The 19,453-nt window shown below is 37.7% G+C and overlaps 1 protein-coding gene across 3 annotated transcripts in view; it reads left to right on the plus strand.

Annotated features, from left to right (window-relative positions):
* Positions 1–6,057, plus strand: part of furinb (furin (paired basic amino acid cleaving enzyme) b) — a 176,674-nt gene extending 170,617 nt beyond the window's left edge. For all 3 annotated transcript variants that reach the window (XM_057835926.1, XM_057835927.1, XM_057835925.1), the window contains one exon: positions 414–6,057. In XM_057835926.1, the coding sequence (XP_057691909.1) occupies positions 414–1,072 (659 nt within the window). In that variant the 3' untranslated portion in view covers positions 1,073–6,057. The remainder of the gene's footprint in view (positions 1–413) is intronic.
* Positions 6,058–19,453: the final 13,396 nt, after the last annotated feature.

The raw sequence follows: 19,453 nt of genomic DNA on the forward strand, positions 1-19,453 counted from the left end.
TTCGAATAATATAATTACGTTATTTTTATGGCTCTGTTGAAACAAAACTGGTGGCACGGTGTATGTAAAAAGGGTAAAACGGACAAATTAAAAATCGTTTGGGGGCTTAATGCACCACGAAAAAATTATGGCAGCATATAGACATATTGTTCTATCAAACACAACAGTTCTTTTGGCTTAAAATACAGCAGTTTATTTTAAAGAGGGGTGCAAGAGCAGAAACTGTTTTTTCAGCCTTGTCTGTGTTTTCCGCCATATATGAAAACAGTGCTGTCATCAGTCATCATGTGACACAAACTAACAGTGCATGGTGTACATAGCACAGTTTATGGTCTAAAAAGAAAAACTCAACAAAAAACTCCTACTTAAATCCATATTCGTGTCTTCTTGATTTTGTCTTCTTGCTGCCACAGAATGTAGCCCCGGCTTTTCCCTCTTCCTCCAAGGCTGCGTTAAATTGTGTCCTCCCGGGTTCACGTCAGGGTCGCAGCTCCTCAATCTCTCTCTGGATAACTGGGTGGATTTATCTTCAGTACAAGCCTGTCTGCCCTGCCACCCCGCCTGTCTCACCTGCTTTGCCACCGGGCCCGCAGACTGTCTGTCGTGCCCCCCTCACAGCCGCCTGGTCCTCACGTCCTGCCAGCACAAGAACCAAGTCCAGCGCAAATCTCCTCTTACCGGCAGCGAGCCGGCAGGAAAGAATTCGGCAGCAGACGATAATAAAATCGGAGGAAGCGGGTTCCCAACTGACCCGAGTTCGTCTTCTCAGCTTCCCGCCGTCGTGGCGGTGCTCAGCTGCGCATTCATCCTGACGGCCTTCGCGGCAGTTTTTCTCATGCTGCAACTGCGCTCAGACAGGAATAAAACTCCCTCGGCATACACCGACAGACGCGTGGGCTTCGGTTTTGGCCCGGGTCGAGGACAAAGGAGGAAGGCTCGCATATGCTACAAAGGGATCCCCACTGTGTGGGGGGACGAGGAACCGACTACCTACGAGTCTGAATCAGACAGCGAGGACATTGACGACCGTAGTGAAAGGACAGCTTTCATAAAGACACAGAGTGTCATCTAGACAGCAACTCTTTTGCGATGGACTATCTGGCGCCGACATACGGGGAGTCCCTGGTTTATCATGTTATTCCATAGTCCCAATTTGTACACTGGCTATCAATACATTAATTCACAATTACAGTGAATTTGTATTTATTTTCCAGAACAGGGGTGCCCCTATCCAGCTTGTTTTCTATGTCTGCTTTAACACCCCGGAATCAAATGATCAGCCATAAAATTCATAATAAATTGACGGGGCGCGGGGCTGATTCATAGGGGGCCTATCTCCGTCAAAGCTGACAGAGTGGAAACATAAAGAACTTTTTCCGTTGAATTTTTTTGTGAATAAATGCTTAAATCCCAGATTTTTTTATGGATGATTCTTTGTTAAAAGCAAAAAAAACAGGCAGTTAGCATTAATTTCACGTAAATATTGCAAATCATAACGCCAATGCTATAGCGGCTACAACGTTTCAAAATGCATGCATGTTACGAAAACTATAATAATTACCTTGAATCCTCAAACAAATCACTCCTGAGACAATCCTTCCTATTTGTATGCGGTACAGCTTTCGTACGTTTTTCAACCCAAATCCAGTGTTAGATCCCTGCGTCCGTGTGTTTGAGAAGAACTCCTCTTGATGCTGGGTATGGACAGGCCCCCTACTTGAAGGAGTGGTGCAGTGTCTGAGGGATGTGACCCGTCAATATGATTATGAAGTCTAGTGCTGCAACGATTAATCGATTAACTCGAGTATTCGATTACAAAAAAATATTCAAATTAAATTTTGTTGCTCCGAGTATTCGTTTAATTAAAGTGGCGTTTTAATGGTTTATTTGAAAGTGTTTGCAATTAGTTCTATTGATGAGGGTGGATACACTGTCCTCTGGTCTGCCTTTTTTCACATGGCCGAATCCAACTGCTCCCTGTTAAGACTAACGTAAGCTAAGTTTTTGTTTGAGCTTATGTTTTTTAATGCATTCTTAATTTAGTTTATATGTAACGGGAAAACCCATTGGCAGTGTATCAAATACTTGTTCTCCCCACTGTATATTTAGCCTTTTTTTGTAGGAATATGTGTCTGAACCATTTGTTAAGAGCATTGTAAAAATAAAAAACTTTAGCATTTAAGCTAGCGGACTTTTTCTATGTAAGTTAGCAAGTTTTTCTTTTGTTGTACATAGATCCTCATTTAAAAAAAAAACGTTTGAGGCTCAGCTCAGGTGTTTTTAATTTTTCATGTTCCTTATCCGATTACTCGATTATTCGAACTAAGTAGACCATCGATTAATCGACTACTAAAATATTCGATAGCTGCAGCCCTAAAGTCTATGGATCAGCTTATCAGCAAGCTCTGCAGGAGCCTGATAATGATCCTGATTATTTGATTCAGGTGTATTGGAGGAGGGAGACATGGAAAACAAGCTGGGTAGGGACTCTCGAGGACCGGACTTGGGCACCCTGTTCTTCTGGCATAACTACAGGGTATTCCAAAACATTGGGCACCGCTTGAAATGGGAATTTATGAGACACAAATGAGGATTAGTGGTACTGGAAATAGATGGAGTAACCACCTGAAACTAAATTGCCTACATGTTGAAATCCAAAAAGAATTTTAAAAATATATATTCGAAATATTTAATATATTAAAGTTTTTAACTATACATCGAGTAGAACATAATATTTAATCAGACAATGATTTAAATAAAAATGAAATATGCTAATATAAAGTAAAACAAATTAAGGGTCATTCGGGGGCCCCTATGGTCCTGAAGCCCGGGAAAACATACCCGGTTGCCCCAACCCCCAGGTCATCGGTATTTGCAACATTAATTCAACATCGTTAATTGTCGAAAATTTCCATGGCAACCATACTGATGATTTTGATGGAAAATCAACGTTTATTCAATGTCGGTCTGCTCTCTGTGTCCTGCTCTATGTTTCCCATGCTAAAATAGAAGCATGCATCACAAAACAAAAGTCAACATTATAATCAAATACACATTTGTCCAAAGGGCAGAACAGTCAGGATTATAACATAAAGAAAAAAATAAGATTCTGTGAGGTACAATTAGGTACTGTTTGCACGACTAAAAAAACAAAAAAAGAAAAAAAGTCGAAATCACTTAAGTCAGGTACGTGGTAACCAGTGTTGTTAATAACGGCGTTAGAGTATAACGGCATTACTAACGGTGTTACTTTTTTCAGTAGTGAGTAAACTAAGTACTGTATTTTTCGGACTATAAGTCGCATTTTGGGGGGAAATTTACTTTAAACAATCCAGCACATAAAACAGATATGTCATCTTGAAAGGCAATTTAAAATAAAAAATGCAGTAGAGGACAACATGCTGAGTAAGTGTACAGTATGATAATGTTACATGATGCATGAACATTAATGTGAACATGGCCGGTATGTTGACGTAATGTAGCTATGAAGAGTTATTCAGATAACTACAGCATAAAGAACACGCTAACATGTTTACCGAACCATCAGTGTCACTCCAAAACACCAAAATGACATGTGAAATTACATAATAATGTGTTATTAATTTCACGCATAAGTCGCACCCCCAGCCAAACTATGAAAAAAACTGCGACTTATTGTCCAAAAAGTACGGTAATTACTTTGCTCATCTTTGCAACGCCGTTACCGTTACTGAGGATGTAAAGGCATTTGTTACTATGAGTTCATACGTTGCTTGAATGACGCGAGAAAATTCTGAGTGACACGGAGAGAGAATTGCGGGAGTGAGAAGGAGGGAAGGGAGTTGTGACGCCGTTGCAAACGCGATGCTAGGCGGCTCCAATAATACCTGACCAAAGCCGACAGCCTACAAACTACGCCCACATGATGCTACGCTAGATATCACATTTCTATAGAACTAGATGCAAAATGACAGACTTGGCGGCGCTAGCAAATGTATAGAGAAGAAGATGCAAAATGATACAGTCGCCGGCATTCGTGAACAGCCGCCATCTTAAAGCAGTAGACTTCTCAGGAAGGCTCTGTTGTAGAGAACCTTCCTAGCGAACTTAAGCAGCTTTTTATCTAAAATACTCCTGAATTGACAAAATCTTGACTTAAATCTATCTTTAAATGATGAAACAGGTTTAAAACTTTCACATGGAGAAAGTAGACAGAAGGGAACTAATGCAATCCCGGGAGCAATTTTAACAACTTTAGCGGTTGATTCACTACATTAAATGACTTCCAAACATAGCAAAGGTTATTATCTAGTTATCGCAATAGCCACAATACCCAAGTTTAGTTAAGTTTAGGGTAAATAATTGGACTACGGCGAATTGTCCCAAAAACCTTTTGAACTTCACATAGTGATGTTTTTTTTTTTGTTTTGTTTTTTGTTATGAAAAAAAAAAACATGAAAAGTAACACCAGCTACTTTGCCAAGTAGCTAATTACTCTTTCATTCACATAACTGAATCACTAACTCAATTACTTTTTGGGAGTAGTAATTTGTAACTGGAATTAATTACTTTTTGAAAGTACGATTAACAACACTGGCCGTCACCCGGGGACTTCCTGTATTAAAATTTATATTAAAAACTGATATGTTATATCTGGTTTAAAAATGTTCCAATCATACGTAAACTGCCTGTAATAAGGCTTTACCTATGTCAAATTTCTTTCATTTCAAAATCTGCCTCAGTTGGTCAAGTTGTATTGAATTTTCTTGTGAACACGTGCTACACACGCTTAACTTTAAGTCTAATTTAACACTCTAAAAGCTTTTTCGATGATGTCACTTTTTACCAATTAAAAAAAAAAAGGAAAACGAAAACGTAAACACATTTTTAACAAACTAAGTTTTTCACGTTGCTTTCATTCTGAGGTCATTTAGGCCAGATTTTTCCATTGGAAACTGAGGACCCCTTTAAGAGTTTCTGACCCCAACCCAACAATATGTGACTGAATATCATTTTAACCTAGGCAAAGTGGACAAATTTTAGGCCTTACTGTGTCATCAAATGCACCACATTTTTAAAATGTTGTATTTATTAATGTATCGATTTACTACTTGTTTAATTATGAAATGAACTATCTATTAAGTGGTATAAAAATGAGCTCTTCTGGCTAGCTCCCATAATGCCTGTTTCATATTCAATGTCTACTTTGTCCTAGTTGTAGAATGAACTTGCCTGAGCTGCTGCTTAACAATACAAGTGTTTTGTCAGAGCCCTGAAAGAAGATGAAAATACCGTTCTCATGCAAACCGGTAATAAGAGGAATAACATCAACATAGCTGCCAACTGGTGTTATCTAGAAAATGCTTGTTAGACACTGACAATAGTTTTCAATACATTTCAGCATTCCCATGTGCCCTTGATGGAACAGTGATCTGGAAAATAATGGTTTAAAAGGCTCTTTTCCAAACTGCTTGATAAAAAGGGGTTTAAGACTGGAAACTTTCTCCATGTTTACTGCCAATTGAATTGCTTCATTTTAAATATGTTTTTGCGGTTTATAGCCTCGAGGCTATTATTGATTTATTTTATTTATTCCCAGAATAGCTCCATTAAGGGGAGGCATCCTCCTCGTTTGGCAGCAAACGTTATGTTCTTTTCACTTTGATGGTGTTGTATTACAGCAGTGGTACAACTATCAGGGCCAAACTAAAATGAAAAAAGGTAATTCCATACAAAAAAAGAGCCTTTGCCAGCTGACTTCTGGCATTGGACGGGAACACCCTGGACTGGTTGCCTGCAATTGCAAGGTACTGATGAAAATAGTCTTTACCTAAAAATAACATGCCTGTTTTGGATATGTATGTGGGGAGAGATCAGCGATTTCACTGAAATCCCATGTGAATTGCACACAGGAAGATTTAAAAAACGAACTTCAGCATTGAGATCATGTGCCAGTCAAAATGGTTCCATCCCTCCCTGTTTTTTTTTTTTTTTTTTTTTTTTTTAATTAATATTTACCTAGATAATATCATTAGGATCATTTTCATGCTGAAATAAAATGGCTTTGGTGTTTGCTGAGATCAAGCTTGTCTTTTCTCTTTTATTCACACACACTGCTAATTGTATTTACCCTCCAAGCAAGCAGATGGCTGCTAACTCCTCTCTTCTTTTCCACAAAGCTCGAGGACTTCTGGCATTTTGGACATCTTTTAATATCCATCTTATAGGCTGTGTACTCTACTAGCACACCCATCATCTTCAAGACACACTACTGTAAAAGACTGTCTTGCTACTAATGTTACATTTTTACATGTTGAACCAAGGGCATAGGTTTGGTCTCAACATTGGTAGGGACGATATAACAGCATAACCTGCATGCACACGTTTTGCTGGGGACGGAACATTAATAAGAATAAACAAATTGGGTAAATGGAGGTCAGGGCTACATTTCTCACGAATATGAACCTAATTAATTGATAGGCTAAAGGATCAATGTAAAATACATCTGTATTGACTTACAGTGGGGCAAATAAGTATTTAGTCAACCACTAATTGTGCAAGTTTTCCCACTTGAAAATATTAGGCCTGTTATTGTCAACATGGGTAAACCTCAACCATGAGAGACAATGTAAAAAAAAAAAAAAAAAAAAAAGAAAATCACATTGTTTGATTTTTAAAGAATTTATTTGCAAATCATGGTAGAAAATAAGTATTTGTTCAATACCAAAAGTTCATCTCAATACTTTGTTCTGTACCCTTTGTTGGCAATGACGGAGGCCAAACATTTTCTGTAATTCTTCACAAGCTTTTCACACACTGTTGCTGGTATTTTGGCCCATTCCTCCTTGCAGATCTCTAGAGCAATGATGTTTTGGGGCTGTCGTTGGGCAACACGGACTTTCAACTCCCGCCACAGATTTTCTATGGGGTTGAGATCTGGAGACTGGCTAGGCCACTCCAGGACCTTGAAATGCTTCTTACGAAACCACTCCTTTGTTGCCCTGGCTGTGTGTTTGGGATCATTGTCATGCTGAAAGACCCAGCCACGTCTCATCTTCAATGCCCTTGCTGATGGAAGGAGATTTTCACTCAAAATCTCTCGATACATGGCCCCATTCATTCTTTCCTTTACACAGATCAGTCGTCCTGGTCCCTTTGCAGAAAAACCGCGCCAAAGCATGGTTTCCACCCCCATGCTTCACAGTGGGTATGGAATTCTTCGGATGCAATTCAGTATTCTTTCTCCTCCAAACACAAGAACCTGTGTTTCTACCAAAAAGTTCTATTTTGGTTTCATTTGACCATAACACATTCTCTCAGTCCTCTTCTGGATCATCCAAATGCTCCCTAGCGAACCGCAGACGGGCCTGGACGTGTACTTTCTTCAGCAGGGGGACAGGTCTGGCAGTGCAGGATTTGAGTCCCTGGCGGCGCATTGTGTTACTGATAGTAGCCTTTGTTACTGTGGTCCCAGCTCTCTGTAGGTCATTCACTAGGTCCCCCTGTGTGGTTCTGGGATTTTTGCTCACCGTTCTTGTTATCATTTTGACGCCACAGGGTGAGATCTTGCATGGAGCCTCAGATCGAGGGAGATTATCAGTTGTCTTATACGTCTTCCATTTTCTAATAATTGCTCCCACAGTTTATTTCTTTACACCAAGTGTTTTACCTATTGCAGATTCAGTCTTCCCAGCCTGGTGCAGCTCTACAATTTTGTCTCTGGCGTCCTTCGACAGCTCTTTGGTCTTGGCCATAGTGGAGTTTGGAGTGTGACAGACTGAGGTTGTGGACAGGTGTCTTTTATACCGATAATGAGTTAAAACATGTGCCATTAATACAGGTAACGAGTGGAGCCTCGTTAGACCTCGTTAGACCGCATTAGAAGAAGTTAGACCTCTTTGACAGCCAGAAATCTTGCTTGTTTGTGAGTGACCAAATACTTATTTTCCACACTAATTTGGAAATAAATTCTTTAGAAATCAAACAATGTGATTTTCAGTTGTTGTTTTTTTTTCCCACATTATGTCTCTCGTGGTTGAGGTTTACCCATGTTGACATGGGTAAATTACAGGCCTCTGTAATCTTTTCAAGTAGGAGAACTTGTACAATTGATGGTTGACTAAATACTTATTTGCCCCACTGTATACTAACTGTAATATGTATTGGTTATGGTGATATACCGTTCAATTCACCGTGGCGCCGCCAGGTGGCCCTATAAATTGGTTGGCCACCCCACTGGCCACCCCACTGGCCACCCCGCTTGCCAGTATATCGTTGGATTGTTGTAGCATCAGTTATGCATTTCATCCCAAATGAATGCATTTATTTTGTTTTGTTAAAATGTACACCTTATGCCTAGTATATACATAACACAATAAAACAATTGCTGTGGAACTCAAAATGTTGACTGGACAGGTATGGACTATGCCCATTAAATCATTAGTAACATCAAATTTTACACAAAGTATATCAGTAGCCGTGTCCTTAAGTCTTTCTGATAGTTTTCCTCTGACCTTTTTACTGCAATAATATAATGAAAACCTGAAATTATGGCTTTTAGTTTTTGTGTGCCACCCCAAGATTTTAAGTGGCCCCATCTAGCCACCCCTATGAAAAATTTCTGGAGGCGCCACTGTCAATTCAAACCTTTGTTTTCAAAAACTACTAAAGAAACAGTTTGAAAACTTCCAGAATAAATGTCTGGATTTAATTTATATTTCAACATTTGAACATAAATTATATGAAAATACACAATTAATACAAACTTGTTAATAATCTCCACTATCCAGGAATGCAAAAAATAAATATTTGTCTTAAGACCACTCAACATGTTGAGAAATTAATATAACAAATGTATATAACAAAAATAAATAAAAATTTTCCTTCAGGTAAAACAGTACTGCTTTTGTCCACAAGCACAGCCAAAATCAATAAAAAATGAAAGCTCCTTTGCGCCGCTTTTGCGGAGGAGGGGGGGGGGGGACGGGGGGTCAAGTCATCAGCCAATCAAATGCGCATTTGAGGGGGAAAAATAGACTGGCACATTCCGCAGTGAAAAGGGGTAAATGTAAATCTGAACATAATGAAAATAATTTAATAATGATGGGGTCAATTCTCTCCTTACAACATATAGGAGACGATCTACAGTAAATTACTTAATTCAGTGACGTGCGGTCAGGGGAGGCAGGTGAGGCAGAGCCTCACCTGTCATCATGACAAAAAAATAATTATAGCATCAAATTTATATTAATATTTGTCCATTGCTCTTTATGTATGACTCATTTCAAACATTTTTTATAGTCAAAATCGCTGAATTTGCCTATTTCCTGTTCAAATAAAGAAATGAAACGAGAGGTGCGGCAGCAACGAGTAAAGCCTCACCTCTGATTGCGCAATCCTTAACAAACTGGGTTGATACATGGAATTGGAGCGTGCTGGTTGCCGTACATCTGTATGTCGCCATTATAATGTTTCCTGATACGTTTATTTGACCTGATTTTCCTCAGTCTGGCTATTGTCTTTAACCCTTAAAGTTTAATGTTTGTTAGCGACATATTTAGTTTTGCTGATGGGAAATAAAACCGCAGTGAAAAGACACAGACTGCGGCAGATAGTACTCTGCCGCACTGCAAGGGGGCGTACGTGAAACTGGACATTCCGTTAAAAGTGGACGCGGTTAACACAACGCCGGAGCTAAAAGGTTTGCTTCAAACTACGGGACAGAGGATAACTCGCGCTTTTCAAACGGACTGGTACACCCGAAAAGACTGGCTATGTGGCTGTCCTTCGAAAAATCGCCTCTGCTGCTTTCCCTGCCTTTTCTTCTCAACTTGTGCCAATGTCTGGACTAACACGAGATATTGTGACATTAAAAAACTACCACGAAGCCTCAGCAAACATGAGAGCTCGACCACTCACATTCAAAGCCTGTTTGCTTTAAAAACTTTTGGAAGCTCAAGGATCGATTTGGCTTTGACGACAGCGGAAGCTCAACGGTAGCATCCTCAAAGCTAAGGTAAAGAAAAGAGTTTGAAAGACCTCATTAATGCAACCTGCATCCTAGCTAAACAGGAGTTAACATTTCGTGGTAACGATGAGCGTGTAGCTCTTCTAAAAGTGGCATATATGTTGAACGATTACATGGTTTTGCTGAGAAAGATGAAAGGTTAGCTAGACATTTGGACACATCCACTGTGTTTTCTGGCTTGTCAAATAGAACACAGAACGATCTAATTGAAGCAATCCTCTCCATTGAGGCGGAGAGATTTTTTTAAAGTAAAGGAAAATAAGGAGGACTTTTACAAAAAGGGCGTAGGTTTGCATAGGGACGGTAGGGACATAACACTACCAACTTTTCAGCATGCTAAAATTGTCCCCACCAGCTTTTAAGCAACCTTACCTTTTTTGCATGATATAATGTTCAGTTATATAGAGCATTTAGATCTTTCAATAGTTCCATATGTTGTAGGGATAGAATTGACCCTACCATTATTAAGTGAATTATTTTCACTATGTTTATGTTTGCTAATAAAAACCAGACATTTATTCAGGAAGTTTTCAAAATGTTTCTTTAGTATTTTTTGAAAACAAAGGTTTGAATTGAACAGTGCATCATCTAAACCAATGCACGTAAAAGTTATTATCAGTAGATAAGGATTTATTTTGCATTGATCATTTTGCCTATTAATTAATTAGGTTCATATACATTAGAAACGTGGCCCTTTGCCCCCTTCATCCAATCTGTTTGGTCTAATTAATGTCCCGTCCCCAGCAAAAAGTGTACCTACATGCAGGTTATGCTGTTATATCGTCCCTACGAATGTTGAGACAAAACCTATGCCCTTCCAAAGTAACGCCGGTTTTTGTGGTGAAGGACAGGCGCAAGACCACAAACAGTTTTCATTTCAATCTTATTAAAAAAAAAAAAAAAAAAAAAAAAAAAAAAGCTTAGACCAAGAAAAATACAATAGAATATTTAAAAACTAAATTTTGGCTTTAAATAAAATATTATTTGTTTTTCTTTTCACACTTTTTGTTTAGCAATCTGTAATAAATTGATTAAAGTTTCAGAATTAAAAGTTTTAAAAACAACTGAATATTTCACTAAAGGTCAGAATTGAATTCTGTGGTTTTGTACACCACTCTTTACTCTCATTTATGTTGCATGAATTATAGAATGGCGACGGCCAACACATTGAGGGTGTAGAGCAAATGCATGTTATTTTCTTACTTTTACGTATCGATAATATGTACCGTGTGTGCGTGTTTTGTGAAGAATGCTGATGAGATATGAAATAACCAGTAGCCAATTGAATAAGCTACCCTTTTTGGTTTATATATTTGGAAATCTGACACTAAAGGAGTCAGTGCCTCAACAACCATGAACCTCACCACACGTCCCTGTTACTTATATAACTAAAGTCACTATATCATGCTAAAAAGGATGCCTAAAAGTTGGTGGGGACAATTTGAGCATCCTGAAAAGTTGGTAGTGTTATGGCCCTACTGTCCCTATGCAAACCTACGCCCTTGCGTTTAACTAGTAAACAACATTACATAGAAAATGCAATTTCTGAAGAAATTGCGTCGGCAGTTTATCACTTAAGACACTTCTTGTTCATTTAGGGGCATTTCTGGGTTACTTCCTGTTGATATCAGTAATAACAAGTGGACTAAGTAAAGTAGCCAGTAGTTTTACCCACGCTAAGTACACATGTGTGCTAGCCCAGGGATGATGAGTAGGAGACAAATGTCTGAACACGTACAGATTGGGCTGAAAATAAAGATCTGGATGCCTGCTTGCCGTGCTGAGAGACTACAAGCCTCAATTTCCGATAATACCAATGGTAAATTTTGACCACAATATTTTTACAGTTATTCAGGATAATGTACTGTATATTCACTGCTCACATCACAGATGTGACTTACAGAAGAGCGTTTAAAATCAGCAATTTGAATTGAATGTCCTTATTGTCATTGTACACCTCAACATGTTTATCATGTAAAGTAATGATAAAAAAATAATAAGACAACCTAAATCTCTGGTTTGTGTTATTTTTTGAAAAATTGGCACCAGGGTTACCAGATTAGAATAGGTCTGAAGCCCAATCATACATTAAAACCCACCCAGTTCAATAAGAAATAGCTCAAATTAAAACCTCCCGTTCAAGATAAGATGTTTCCCTTATACAACTTCTGTATATTTACATAATATAACCAGAATAAAATGTCAACATTGTGGTGGAATCATTGCTGTTTCTCTGATAAGGATCATGGAAAAGGTTATAACTACTATATCATTTTCATTATGATAAACACAATAATTGCCGGTATATATACACTGCTGGCCAAAAGTATTTACACCCCTGCAATTCTGTCAGATAATACTATATTTTTTGATTGAACACGTTTATTTCGAATACTTAATACATAGGTACCGATAATCGGTGACAATAATAAAAAAAAAATGAAAAAAACAAAATATGAGTATTCGAAAAGGAGTGAGAAGAAGTAAAAACTTATTTACTCCCACCCCTTGTCCTTAAGTCCTGACATATCAGTTCAGTTCCTTACATTTAAATTAGGGGTGTCAAAATTATCGCGTTAATGCGCGGTAATTAATTTTTTTAGTTAATCACGTTAAAATATTTGACGCAATTAACGCAAATGTCCCGCTCAGAAAGTATTCTGCCTTTTGGTAAGTTTTACAGCAAGGCTTTTGTGCTGTCCAACAGCGAACTCTTGTGGTCGCTTTGCGACATGGTTTATTGTTTTCTTGCCGGTTCATTATGGCTGCACGACGTCTCGGGCTGATAATGTTGTGCTGATATGATCCTTGGACAAGATTTGTCCGTAAGTATGGTTGTTGTAAAGAATGTACATATTATGTTAGTAAGCGAAATGTTATATTTTTTGTATGAGACGCTTTTTGTTTATGTTTAGTGAACCTGTATAGCGTGCTAAGCTAACGTTGTTGCTAATGCAATGCTTGTGTACTTTTATTTTGTAGTTTTACGACGGTCTAAAGAGAACAATGGTTTGAGGACATTTTATTAATAAATCAGATGAAAAAGGAAGAAGTCTAATTATTAAGGCGTCGTTCACTAGCTGTCTAGCTTTGGAAAAAGTAGACGCTTCGGAGTGAGGACAGCGTAGACAGATTTAAATGACAGTAGAGTGAAATGCCCACTACAGTCCTTATGTACCGTATGTTGAATGTATATATCCATCTTGTGTCTTATCTTTCCATTCCAACAATTTATTTTACAGAATATATATATAATTTACAGAAAAATATGGCATATTTTATAGATGGTTTGAATTGCGATTAATTGCTATTAATTACGATTAATTAATTTTTAAGCTGTAATTAACTTGATTAAAAATTTTAATCGTTTTACAGCCCTAATTTAAATATATACGTTCTTGTATATACATTCTTGTTTAACACATATACAATCTCACCATATAACCCTGCATATGACCTATACACAAATGTTGCAAAAGCCCAGCCCATTAAACAGCCCAGAAAACATAGATAAATGAATAAATGAAAGCAACGTCCCATATCCCAATAACCACAACACCCTAGTTGTTATCCATATTTCCATCATCCTTATATTTTTTGAAAATCATATCTTTATACAGTTTCCTAAATTGTCCAATATTTATACATTGTTTTAAATCCACACAAAATTTCTTCAGTATTCTCACCCCACATACTGATATGCAAAAACTTTTCCTTGTCGTCCGAAATCTGGGTTCTTTGAAGTCCCAATATACCCGTAAATTGTAACTTTTTTCGTAGTTTGTAAACAACTGTTGAATATTCTGAGGTAATAAATTTCTTATAGCTTTGAAAATTATTTGTGCTGTTTGGTATTGTACGATATCTGAACGCTTAAGCAATTTTGACTTATGAAATAGTGTGTTTGTATGATCCTGATAACCAGCTTTGTATATGATCCGTAATGCCCTTTTCTGCAGTACATTTACTGAATATAGCGAAGTTTTATAATTATTGCCCCATACTTCGGCACTGAATTGCAAGTAAGGAGAGACTAGTGAACCATATAGAGTGTGGAGTGATTTGGAATCTAATACCCACTTTGCTTTATTTATTATTGCAATATTCCATGAAATTTTGCCCTGTATGTATTTGATATGTTGTTTCCAGTTAAGTTTTTCATCAGTAATTACCCCCAAAAACCTGATTTCATGTACTCTCTCAATTTCTATCCCATCTACTATTATCTTCAACTGTGCATTGTTTTTACAGTTCCCAAATAATATTATTTTTGTCTTCTCTAAATTTAATGATAATTTATCATTACTAGACCATATTTTTAATTTGTTCATTTCTGTTATTATTTTCCCCTGCAATTGTAATATGTTATCCCCTGAGTGAAAAATATTTGTGTCATCAGCAAACACAAACTGCAGTAACGTGGAAACCTTGCACATGTCATTTATATACAAAAGAAAGAATTTGGGGCCCAATACTGACCCCTGTGGGACACCACAGACAACATCCAAACATGATGAGGAATTATTACCTAATTTAACAAACTGCTGCCTCCCCCTAAAATAACTTTTTACCCATTCAAGCACTATTCCTCTAATGCCATATCGTTTGAGTTTATTAAATAATATCTCATGATTAATCGTATCAAATGCCTTCTTCAGGTCTATAAATACTCCAGCAGCATATTTCTTGTGATCTATAGCATTTGTTATTGATTCTATTGCTTCTATTTTTGCCAGAGTTGTTGACCTGTTTGACCTAAACCCATACTGATTTTCAGCAAGGATGTTGTGTTTTTCTAGGAATGAGTCCAGTCTATTGTTGAAAAGTTTTTCAAATATTTTTGAAAATTGAGGTAATAGAGATATAGGTCTATAATTCGTAAAGGAATGCTTGTTCCCAGTTTTGAATATTGGTATTACCATGGCTATCTTCATTTTATTTGGAATCTTACCAGTCTGAAACGACAGATTACATATGTATGTTAATGGTTTAGAGATGGCCTCAATCGTCCTTTTCACTAGTGACATATTAATGTCATTATAGTCTGTAGATGTTTTATTCTTACATTTTAAAACAATGTCCACTAGTTCCTGCTCTGTCACAGGTTTGAGAAAGAGAGAACAAGGATTTCTTTCAAATAAATATTCTTCATAATTTCCGGTATCAGGTATATTTTCTGCTAGTTTAGGACCCACATTAACAAAAAAAGTATTCATTTTTTTAGCAACTTCATCCATGTTGTACTTTTCTACATCCTCATCAATAAAATATTTCGGCAGACTGTTGTACATATTACTATTTCCTATGATATGTTTTAGTATCTTCCATGTTCCTTTCATATTATGTTTGTTATCCTCTAATATCCGTGCATAATAATCTCTCTTAGTAGCTCTCATAATATTAGTCAACTTATTTTTATATTTCTTGTATTTCTGTTCAGACTCTGTAGTCCTCTCTCTAATGAAATCTCTGTAAAGATAATTCTTCTTTTTACATGCATTTTTTAATCCTGTTGACATCCTGTTGACATCCAGATATTTCTCCCAGAAAATGATAGCAATTAAAAATGTTTCGGTAGTAATCCCAGCTAGCAGACCGACACTGAATAAACATTGATTTTCCATCAAAATCATCAGTATGGTTGACGTCTAAATTTTCGTCGTAAAGTGACGTCGAAACAACGTTGTTCTATAGTATGTCAGGTGATGGTTGGGTTAACATTGTTTTATAGGTGATGAACTAATGTTGACAAATAATTGATTTATGATTGACCGGGAAATATGATTAAAAAGTCATTGAATTATGGATGAGAGGGTGTTTTGGTCGAAAACATAACATTGATTCAGCGTTGCTCCAATATTAATAATAGTTGAAATAATGTTTCGTTTTTGTAAGGATTTCAACGTTTAAACCACATTGAGGGTGCAAAAGTGACGTTGATTCAACGATATAAGATCGACAGCGGAATGTTGATCCAACATCTTTTCAACATTGTTCTGCTATCTGGGAATAACTTCATTTATTTTGCTTGCAATGAAAAACCACACAAGAGAATGGAGGAAAAAAGTCATTATCATTTTACACAAAACTCTACTAACTACATTAGTTACACCCAGAGGGAGGTCTCAAAAACTTGTTTTGTTCTTGTTGTTACTTGTTGCAACTCTTCCGTTTTTTTTTTTTTTTTTTTTGTCTCAGAGCTGATTAATTAAAATTGCTAATCCTCTGTTATTCTTGAACAGATCGGAATGTAATTTTGTAAGTATATTATAGGGATCTATACGCATCGATCCTCTGCCCGATTATTATTATTTCAGGGTGCTGACAAAGTCACTTACAGCAGGCGATGCTGAGAAACTTTTTTAGTTTTTCCCGTCTAAAAACAGTTCTTTCGGTCCAAATTTGTCATGCGTGTTTTCCTCTTACAAGTGCAGTTCACATGCATGCTTGATAGTTTCCGTACTACTACTAGGCTACGACAAAAAAACCACGTTCTATTTCACCTCCAGTGTGTTGGCGTTTTTGTACTGGAAATTAAAATCGCCCATGTAATACAATGCAAATCCACACAGCTAGACATTGCAGTGGCACACGAACACATCTGAAAACTAAAAGGGCTAATAGGCCTCGATTTAACACCCCCTTTTCACAACACTAAGATAAATGGCACACGAATATCTAACAACGCTCTGCACGGCGGCAGCTCAGCAGCAACAACAAACAATAATATGTCTATAATGCAAGCATGTCATACCTATTTGAAGCATAAGCAGAGTTTAAGGGAGGGCAAGGGGGGGCCAAGCCTCCCTGTTGGCTGAAAAGTCTCATTGCATGTAATTTACTTTTCTCTATAAGATTACAAAATTCGGCTATTCCGGTAAGATGTTTTCTATAAAAGTTATAGAGCAATAAAACAAAAAACAAAAATGAATGAACTAAACAACAAAAAAAACATTTATATAATGGTTCAAAATTATTTTTCGAACAGATCATGTGACTAGCACCTTAGACAGTCATTTGCTTTGCTAAGCCAAAACCACCCAAGGACTGAAGAGGCAAGATGGATATATGTAATTTTTTTTAAACCTAAGATTTCAAAAGTGACAAGAACTACTGAGCAAGACCCAATTGGATTGGAAATGTGGACCATGAAACGCCAGACAGCACCTCCAAAATAGTGACCGGAATTTCAATTTGCCCCACTAAAGACGGTGTCTAGCCAATGTAGTTACCCCCGTCAAAAATTGTATCCCGTCTGCTGGAGCACACACACATTAGTTATGACTTACGTCGACTTAAACAATTAATTGAAGCAAGAAAACAACCACAGTTGTATATTTTGGACATCAACATTTATTAAACTGGAGAAACTCCATGCAGGACTTTATTTACAGTAATAACAGTTATTGGTCATCCTACGGGTAAAACAGAAAAACATTGCGCAGTGGCTTTGCCCAGGGGATGCAATTTTTGACGGGGGTAACTACCTTGGCACGACACCGGCGCGTGTACCATATTCAATGGATGACAATCTTAGCGAAAAGTATAGCTGTCCTAAACGGCCTGGTGTAGAATTACCCTCAAGAATGATGGGAAACAAAAAAAGGCTCATTTACAACTTATACTGTAAATATTCTTGTAAGTTAATTTTATTACTGACATTGTGTTTCAGGGTCATCAACATGTTGTGCCCCCCCCCGCCCCCCCGCCCCAAAAGTCAAACTCCGCCTATGACTTGAAGACACCAAAAGACTATCATCTTTATTTTTAACCTGGAATTGAATTTTAGAAATTTTCGCTGTTTTGGTAGAGAAAATAAACCACTAATTGATTTTTGTCACGCCGCCTCTGTCAACAATTTACTTTTCCATTCCAATGGCGCCTTATTTAACGTGGCCCGGTAGAAACAACACCACCTGACACCTAGTTTAACAAAAAAAAAAAAAAAAAAAAAGTTTTCAACGTACTTGTATATTTAATCCCCAAAGTTAAATACACTATTTTTTCAATATTAACACAAAAAAATTATCTGCCAAAGCACTTTTTTTTCCCAACGCCAGGAGGTGCTGCAGCACCCTCAAAACCCCACTTCCCGAACCACTGAGTTCCGAATTACCCTGTAGAGGCCATGCACACTCTTCGGTTATGCTTTTCGTGTCCGTGCTGATGAGACGTTTAGGGAGCGAGCCAGGCGGTCGTAGTTTATTTTGAACTTGTTTACCAGCAAAATTTAATTTCGTATTAGTAGGCACTGTCATCGGTGAATTTTAAAATGTTTAATTGGTGCACAGACTTGTATGATATCAATTGACAGTTTGTCTACTGTGGATGATATCACAGAAGAAGAAAAAACATTTTCTAACTGCATAATGTTAAGTTTACCCCTCCCCCCGTAATTTCTTCCACCTAATGTGTGAGGCAGCAGCTCTACTCTGCACAGTTGGTGGGAGTAGCGACTCATTATTAATAAATCTTCAGAGATAACACGCTATACAAACTATCGCCTCCATTTTACGCGAGAAATGTAAATGTGTGCCTGGAGCGGCTTTCATCTCTACATGTGAGCCAATACAACTCTGACTGGCACATCATACGAGTAAATGTGCTAGTGTGCTTGCGAAAATTTGGAATTTAATACATAAATATAGAATCATGGACTACGTCACAGCAGTTGGTTAGTTCAGGGAGGTAGGCAAATGCAAAGTGGGTGTTTATGGGAGCTCCATCAGGGCTCACTCAGAGCCAGGCCTCGAGCGACCTTGCTGCAGCTACTCACTCTTGCGTCTCCGCACAATGATGAGAGCTATTTTTTTTTTTTTTTTTGGAACGTTGCAGGAACAAAAGGGTATTTAGCTTTCACACAAATGAAACATATTGTTTTAACCTCGCACTTGTGAGTCAGTTTTCAGGCCTTGAGAGAGGACACGGCAGCTGACTCAATGCTGTCCCCTGCAGGCATAACTAATTGCCGCAGACCTGGACTCTTACAATGGTGTAATAAAAGTGCTACTATTGATATGGAGCAAGGGTGTAGGTTTGGTCTCAATATTGGTAGGGACGATATAACAGCTGGGGACGGGACATTAATAAAACCAAACACGGGACATTAATAAAACCAAACAGGTTGGGTGAATGGGGGGTCAAAGCGACATTTCTCACGAATGACTTTTTAATTCATAGGCTAAATCAGGGGTCAGGAACCTATGGCTCGCGAGCCATATCTGGCTCTTGACGGCCGCATCTGGCTCGCAGACAAATCTTTAATTATAAAAAAAAATTTTTTTAAAAAGCCTCGCTATACTTCTTTGCGCGTTGCGCAAAACGGCGACGATCCACAGCGACTAGAAAGCCGGTTCGCAGTCATTTTAGTGGGAAAGTGGCAAACATACATGTCGTTGCGTCTATCTATCTATTTATCTGTCTATCAATCGCATTGGCATTGCAGAT

Source organism: Corythoichthys intestinalis, chromosome 5, assembly GCF_030265065.1.
Source record: "Corythoichthys intestinalis isolate RoL2023-P3 chromosome 5, ASM3026506v1, whole genome shotgun sequence".
In the NCBI taxonomy this organism is placed as follows: domain Eukaryota; kingdom Metazoa; phylum Chordata; class Actinopteri; order Syngnathiformes; family Syngnathidae; genus Corythoichthys; species Corythoichthys intestinalis.